This window comes from Mus pahari, chromosome 1 (genome assembly GCF_900095145.1).
Source record: "Mus pahari chromosome 1, PAHARI_EIJ_v1.1, whole genome shotgun sequence".
Lineage (NCBI taxonomy): Eukaryota > Metazoa > Chordata > Mammalia > Rodentia > Muridae > Mus > Mus pahari.
In genome coordinates this window covers 120,193,253-120,200,532 of record NC_034590.1, presented here as the reverse complement: position 1 = coordinate 120,200,532, position 7,280 = coordinate 120,193,253, and the positions used below count along the sequence as shown (strand labels likewise).

The window sequence follows — 7,280 nt, the reverse complement described above, 5'->3', positions numbered from 1 at the left end:
CACTCAAGAGGCGGAGGCAGGCGGATTTCTGAGTTCAAGGCCAGCCTGGTCTACAAAGTGAGTTCCAGGACAGCCAGAGCTATACAGAGAAACCCTGTCTCGAAAAAAAAAAAAAAAAAAAAAAAAAAAGAAAGAAAAAAGACTTAATACTCAAAGATAATTTCAGGACCAATGAAAAGGGTCTCCATGAGTTTAAGACCAGCCTGGTCTACACAGCAAGTTCTAGGCAGCCAAGGTTACATAACAGAGAGACCCTGTATCATTAAAACAAAACAAAACAAAAACTCCACTCACCTTATTGAGCTCCTCAATCCGTCTAACCAGGTAAGGATTGCTGGAGGAGTTCTCAAAATAGACGTAATCTGTAGGAGGAGGTGGGGAACAAAGAGGATCAGAGGAGAAAACCAGAGCACCCAGGTGAAAAAGTCAGTCCGTGTGGACCAAAACGAGACAAAATTCTAGATAGAGATGAAATGGAGATGAGCAAGAGGACAGAGTTAGGAAAACAAGTATTAGCTATTAGCTGGACAGTGGTGGCTTATGTGTTTAATCCCAACAGTCTGGGAGGCCAAAGCAGGTTCTTGGTTCAAAGCCAGCCAAGTCTACAGCTCAAGTTCCAGGACAGCCAGGGTTATACAGAGAAACCTTATCTCAAAAGAAACAAGGGAAAACCCTGCCTCAAAAAGAAAAGGAGGGTGGGGGGGAGAAAGGGGTGGGGGGGAAGAGAAGAAAAAAAAAGAAAAAAAGAAAAGAAAGGGAAGGAAGAAAAAGAGATATTATGAAAATACTTTCCCAGGCAGTGGTGCTATGCACCTTTAATTCCAGCAGTCAGGAGGCAGAGGCCAGCGGATCGCTGAGTTCGAGGCCAGCCTGGTCTACAGTAGGAGTACCAGGACAGCCAAGACTACACAGAGAAGAAACCTTGTCTAAAAAGAAACAAGGAAAAGAAGAAAAAGGAAATGAGTTTTTACCCCCTACCCCTGCAACACCCAGTTCTAAAGTCAGATCTTCACTCCAAAGTGAGACTTGAGACATGAACAAGAATCTCCCTGGAGTCCATACAACTTTGCACTGAAGTTGCATCCTTGTATCGGAGAACTGAGTAAACTGTTCAGGCCCCACAATCGCGAACGCACAAGCCGCCACAGAAAAGAAAACTCCTGCGCGCCTAGCTCGCCCGCGGCTGGCCCGGCGGCCACTCGGGCCCCTTCCAAGCCAAGGCCACTTCCAGCCCGGCGATGCAGTCACAGGTCTCAGAGCACCGTTACGGCAGCAGGTAAGCCTCTGCGGTAGACTCTGCGCCCGAGAGCGTCGCCGCCGCGGAACCATAGCTCTCGATTCCGGTTCCGGTCGGTGCCGCGGCCCATACGACCCCAGATGTGGCTCCCCCGCGCCTGCGGACACCGGGTCTCCCTGATCCCGGCCTCTCAGCCTCTTCCGCTCAGGGTACTCACCTCCCACCCGGTACATGTTAGCCGCCATGGCCGTTCCCGCCGCCGCCTCCGGCCACACAAAGAGGTCCCGGAGGCTCGCGGGGGCAAAGCTCAGCTCCAGACGAAGCCCCCAGCGCGTGGCTGACGCTTCGCGGAAGTGTCGATGGGGCCCGAGCAGCCGGCACCTCTGCTCGCTCAGCCGTCGCGGCTCATCACTGCCCGCGCGACGACGACACTGCTATAGCCTCACGCCGGGACCCCGAGGCCAGCTCCGGTCTACTCGGCTTCTTCCGGAACGAGCTCAATTCCTGCCTGACCGGAGTGAGGTTCCGGCTCCTAGCGTCCTCACCGAGTCCCAGCAGACGTCGTGCGGTGCCAACCGCTGGCAAGGTTTTCCCTGCCCGCGTCCGGGTTCGCCTCCTTCCGGAACACCTTCGGCCGATCCGGAGAACAAGGCCCAGCGCTCGGCTCAGGTCGGAGAGCAAGACCCCGCAGATCGGCCACTTCCGGAAGGAACTCGGCTCTTTTCGCTCAGCCGCGGCCCCGCGCTCGGTTATTTCCGTTGCAACTCGACCCCGCCCCCGAGGGCGGTGGGGAGCCGGAATTAACTCTTTGCACTATGGGTCCTAGCAGCTCCCGGGTAGTGGCGTCGAAAGGCGCGCGCGCGCCCTCACTCTTCTTGAGGTTATTTGCAAGCCGCTTTGCTTGTTATTTGCATATTCGGCCTGAACTCCCTTTTCTCTTCCCGCCCTGCACTTTTTTCTTTCATCCTAACACAACTGGGCCCCTGAGGGGACCCGCCGCACAAAAGCACCAGGCAGTTACTTTTTGCTTTTTATTGCCCCTCACCGAGCAGAGGGTGTCAGAGCTGGGTTGCCTGGCTCAGCCAGCAAGTCTGTTGTTAGTTTGTGTGCAGTGGGGTGGTTAGCCCCTCCAGGAAAATGCGCAATTGGGAATGTATGAAGTCAAAGAAAAAGCCAGCACAGGAAAAGATTGTCCTTGGTCCTCGGGTTTTTGGCCAGGGTTGGGCCAGACCACAGTACCAGAGAGACAAGACCATCCAGCATCAATCACACGTCCAGGGAGGAGGCAGGGGACAGAGAGGGAGTTCTAGATGGCGTGGCAGGAGCGGGCCCAGAGCTCCCTGCCCCCAGCACTCGCCACTGAAAGATGCTAGCATCCTTGCCACCTAAGGAGACAAGGTATGAGTCGTCGTGTGTGAACCGGACACTAGTCACATGGCTGCCATGGCCTGAGTACATACGACTTGGCGCCTAGATGAGGAGGAAAAAAAATAATAATAATAACGGTTGCAGCAATGGCAGGGTACCAAACCTACCCACCTGGGCCCAGTGGTCCCCTGAGGCCTCACCTTGGCTCGAGCGCATGGGTACTGAAAGAGATGTACTTTGCAGAAGTCGTCTGCCACAGCCACCACCCGTTCATTGTGGGAGCGGCAAAGGGAGTTGATGTCTGTCCCATCAGAGCCATCAGGCCACACACCTAACACAATAGGAGGCCTGAGTCAGGCGGCTACAACCTAGAGCTGCAGCGTTTCAGGTCTTCGGGTTGCCACTGCACTCCAGACAAAGCTTCCAATCCCAAGGGGCCTCCTAGCTTGGATTTGCCACTATGACCCCCACCCTAAGGTGACACACGCCCAGTATTCTGAGGGCAGAATGGGTTCCCCCTTGTTTCCCCAGCCCTCCTAAAGGGTTCCAGATCCTAGCTCACCATAGACATGGAAGCCCAGCACACAGGTATAGGTAGCCCACTCCCGGTCTCTGCTCTCATAGCGGTTCCTCAGCAGTTTGCAGCCTCCAGCCACATCCCCTAGGTGGAAATCGCCTACTCAGCTGTCATTCTTCCCTCACTTGAGAACATGAACTGATCACAGGCATAGCGTCCACTATGAACCCCACTGTGTGCTTCCTAAGTTCTCACTGAACGTGTTTGACTTGACTTGGCTTTAAGATAGCCATGCAAGGTGGTGCAGATCCTTAATCCCAGTACTAGAGGGGCAGACAGATCTCTGAGTTGGGGGCCACCGTGGTCTACAAAGTGAGTTCCGGGACAACCAGGTGACAGAGGGAGCCCTGTCTCAGAAACAGAGAATCTAGCCTAGACATGCCTGGAACTTTTCATTCCTGCCTCAACCTCTGGATAAAATACTAAGTTTCTCATCAGCTTCTCCTTCCAAAATAAGGTCGCCCTCCACACTTGCTAAGAAGCTCTCCTAAAGCACTGCTTCTTAGTGCATCATTCTTTTTCCTTCGTTTTGTATTTTGAGGCACAGTCTTCCTATGCAGCCCTGGCTGCCCTAGAACTCACTATATAGACCAGGCTGGCCTTGAACTCATAAATATCCAGCCACCTATCTCTGCCTCCCAAGTTCTGGGATTAATGGCATGCACCACAATGCCTGGTCCATTTTTCAACTCCCTTGAGTTCTTGTTGGAGAAGATAAGAGTGTGAACTGTGGCTTACCTACTTACCAGGTTATCCCTATGTCCAATTCCAACCTCCATTTCCCTCCACATCAGCCCCTCTGCTTGATGTTCCTCTAATACCATCAGCCCTCCTGACTAGAAGCCTCCGGTCGGCACCCACATAATCTCTTAGGAGACATAATTAGGAGGATGACAAATGCAAAATCAGCATGGGCCACATAAAGAATTCTAAGCCAGCCTGATGCCACCCCCCCCAAAAAATATATGTATATATATATTAAATTATCCCCATCTCCCTGTCACTCACAGTAAAGAATCTCATAATCCCCAGAATTGGACATGATGAAATTCCCATCCTTGGACCAGTCAAGGTGAGTGATAAAACTGGAGTGCCCCTGGGGAATAAGAGTCAAGAATTTGACAAGATGGCTACCATTTCCCATCCCCAGACTAGCCCTTAATGCATCAAACCCTTTTACTGTGCCCACAGTTAATAAATCCCACCTTCTACCCCAGCGCCCTTACCATACATCTGCCAAAGCGGCTGGACTTAGTGCCACAACTGGAAACACTATAGATGTAGATCATGTTGTCATGGGAACCAATAGCCAGGTACAACCCATCTACAAAGAAACTTATTCAGATAAAGAAGAGCCGGAGCAGGACCCAGGGCCAGGGTGGGGGTGGCTCCCACCTGGGCTGTACCGGACAACTGAGAGCTGTTCATTGCCGTCAGTGACATCAGACACAATCTCTCTGGTCTCTGTGTCCAAAACCAACCACCTGAAAGGGAGAAGGGAAGGAAGCAAGGAGGCAGGATGTGAGCCCACCCCCAGGGAGGCTCTGAGCAAAGAGTCAGCAAGAAGACAGAGAACATCAGGCTGTGGTGTCTGGGAGGAGGCTGGGGGATGGGAAGAGGCTAAGGGCATAGAAACGCTGAGGGGCTTCTGATGTCTCCTGAGAAAGAAGTCAGAAACTACAGACCAGGCCAACCACAGAAACCTTGTGGAGTCAGTCAGCCTGGCACTTCTCTGTTTGCCCACCCACATCCACCCCTCCCAGTCCCACTGCTTCCCCATCCTGGGCTTCTACCCCATTCTGCTCCCAGACTGAAGAGTGAGTATACATGGGGAAAATTTGGTGACAGCAGGAAAAGGGAGGCCTGGGCTACAGAGAAGCACCCAAACATGAAAAGGTGTGGCTCAACACTTCAGTTAGCCTTGGTCACCTCTGTCCCTTCCCCTGTTACCAAGAACCCTTCCTAGACTTCCCTGCTTTTCTTCATAGGAGGTCTGGTATTCTCTCACCTCCCTGTGTTCAGTCCTACAACCACAACTGCCCCACTTGGGTGGAAGTCAGCACATAAACCCGTCTCCTGGGAAAAAAGAAGGTAAATTGAAGAAATTACTTTTCTAAGGGGCCTGTGAGATCAGGAGAGAGATTTCAGGAGGTGGGGTGGAGGAAGGGGTAGTAGAACGCACATGAAAGTATAAGGGGAAATACTAGAGACATGAGGATTCAAATGGAGGCCAAGGGGTTGGGGGGGGAAAGGGCCTGGGTCACAGTCAAAACTGAGTATTTATGTAAATGTTAATTAAAGATAAAGTTTACTAAAAGATGGCTTTCTAATAAGAGAAGTTGGATGTCACTTTGTCATCTTAGTAACTTCAAAGGACCCTCCCAAGGGTCCAGAGAAAAGGAGGCATGGGAGACCTGGGATAGAGCCTCGTCTAGGGGAAGGCACCGAAAACACCTAGCAGTGCGACAGATGAACTATTTCGCTGCTGAACCAAAATGAGGTCTGAGGCATCAGCGACGCCCAGGTGTCGCTCTTAACCAGTCTATTCAGAGTTTGTATCTGAATAGCCTGTAACCACAGTACCATCAGTTCTCCCAGACACAGAAGGAAAGGCAGGATTAGGGAGTCAGAGAAGGTGTGCCCGATGGATCAAGGGCAGCTGACTCTACCTTTAGGTCCATGCTCCAGGCCAGTGCGTGGCCTTCCCCATCCCACAGGCAGAGCTGCCGGTCATGGCCACAGGTGAGGAAGCGGTTCTGGGAGGGATGTGTACACAGTCCCCAGAGCTCATCAGTGTGGCCCTGCAACAGAACAGAGTTACCACTGCTCTTCCCCAAACACCCTCCCCTACTTGCCCTGGCTTTTAGCTTCCAAACCTGGATAACAGGGGAGAAGCCCTGAGCCAGATCTCCCCTCAGTAATGCATTCTTCGTGGTTCCCACCAGCAGCTCAGAGCCAAGCCCTTCAGCAATGGCCCTCACAGCTCCAAAGTGTTCTGGAATCTACAGAGTAATAACAGAATGTCAAAAGCATACTGACCATTCCTCTCCCCATCCCTTCCTTGACCCCAGTCCATCTCTCACCTCTGCCTCCTGGAGGGCCACCAACCCGGGCCCCCACTGTACCAGTCGTCGGTCCCGCCCACCACCACTCAGCACTGTCCCATCCCTTCGGAGACACAGGGCAAAGATGGACCCCTCGTGAGCATGGGCCTGGGCCACGATTGTGTAGGTCTCTGTAGGTAAAGGCCAGGTAAGTCATGCTCTTAGAGAAAGGGGCAGCTTAGAGCATCACAAGACAGGCTAACTCTAGCTACTGCACACCCCCTGAGATTTAACAAACTCAAGTCCCTAGCCTTCTCTCCTTTACTACATGGCTCCCCACCTTCGTGAACTTCCCCAGGGAGTTCATCACTTCTCAGGGTAAAAGGAAACGCTCTGCTCTGTTCCCACAGAATTTCTGAGATACAAACATCCTAAATGCTAGCCTTAATCACATACCTTTGGCCCCACCCCTGCCTGGGGTCTTGGAATCAGAGACACTTCGACCCCAGGTAAGAATGTTCCCCTCAGAGTCTCCAGTGAGGATGTCTCCATCAGGAAGGAAGACAAAGCAAGGGATAAACTTGGGTTTCTTGTATTTCTGGAGAGGGCAGAGAACAGATGTCACAGGACAGTTGGGGGTGCTGGGACACATTAGAATCAACAGATGTCACAGGACAGTTGGGGGTACTGGAGTGCATTAGAGTCTACAGTACACAGCCCCACCTCCCTCTCCATTGCCTCACCCATCCACACCTCACCCCAAAAACGCCCTGCTTCCGGGCGAGGATCCCATTCCCAGGAACCCCTGTTCCACCACTCCAGTTCCAAAAGTGGACATGAGATTTTCCACTGGTGACAATACAGCTGCTGTCACGAGGGCTGAAGCCAACAGCAAGGACTGAGTCATTTGTACTCTGAAGAAAAGAAGAAACTTGATTCAGCCACCCTAAGTCCTGAGCACCTTCACTGTCTTTAATTCTTTAATGCTTTTCTTTCTATCTATCCCTCTATCTTTCTTTCTATCTATCCCTCTATCTTTCTTTCTTTCTTTCTT

At 52.1% G+C, this 7,280-nt stretch overlaps 2 protein-coding genes across 3 annotated transcripts in view; both read right to left on the bottom strand.

Annotated features, from left to right (window-relative positions):
- Positions 1-1,969, bottom strand: part of Mta2 (metastasis associated 1 family member 2) — a 10,024-nt gene extending 8,055 nt beyond the window's left edge. The window contains exons 1-2 of the mRNA XM_021191238.2: positions 1,455-1,969; positions 295-362 (exon numbers count right to left, since the gene is read on the bottom strand). Of these exons, the coding sequence (XP_021046897.1) occupies positions 295-362; positions 1,455-1,482 (96 nt within the window). The 5' untranslated portion in view covers positions 1,483-1,969. The remainder of the gene's footprint in view (positions 1-294; positions 363-1,454) is intronic.
- A 295-nt stretch (positions 1,970-2,264) lies between these two features.
- The window catches only part of Eml3 (EMAP like 3), an 11,191-nt gene continuing 6,175 nt past the window's right edge, over positions 2,265-7,280 (bottom strand). For both annotated transcript variants that reach the window (XM_021191226.2, XM_021191230.2), the window contains exons 11-22: positions 6,985-7,140; positions 6,683-6,824; positions 6,266-6,417; positions 6,059-6,184; positions 5,852-5,983; positions 5,191-5,258; positions 4,578-4,666; positions 4,409-4,506; positions 4,191-4,278; positions 3,168-3,266; positions 2,806-2,936; positions 2,265-2,707 (exon numbers count right to left, since the gene is read on the bottom strand). In XM_021191226.2, coding sequence (XP_021046885.1) covers positions 2,504-2,707; positions 2,806-2,936; positions 3,168-3,266; positions 4,191-4,278; positions 4,409-4,506; positions 4,578-4,666; positions 5,191-5,258; positions 5,852-5,983; positions 6,059-6,184; positions 6,266-6,417; positions 6,683-6,824; positions 6,985-7,140 — 1,485 coding nt within the window. In that variant the 3' untranslated portion in view covers positions 2,265-2,503. The remainder of the gene's footprint in view (positions 2,708-2,805; positions 2,937-3,167; positions 3,267-4,190; positions 4,279-4,408; positions 4,507-4,577; positions 4,667-5,190; positions 5,259-5,851; positions 5,984-6,058; positions 6,185-6,265; positions 6,418-6,682; positions 6,825-6,984; positions 7,141-7,280) is intronic.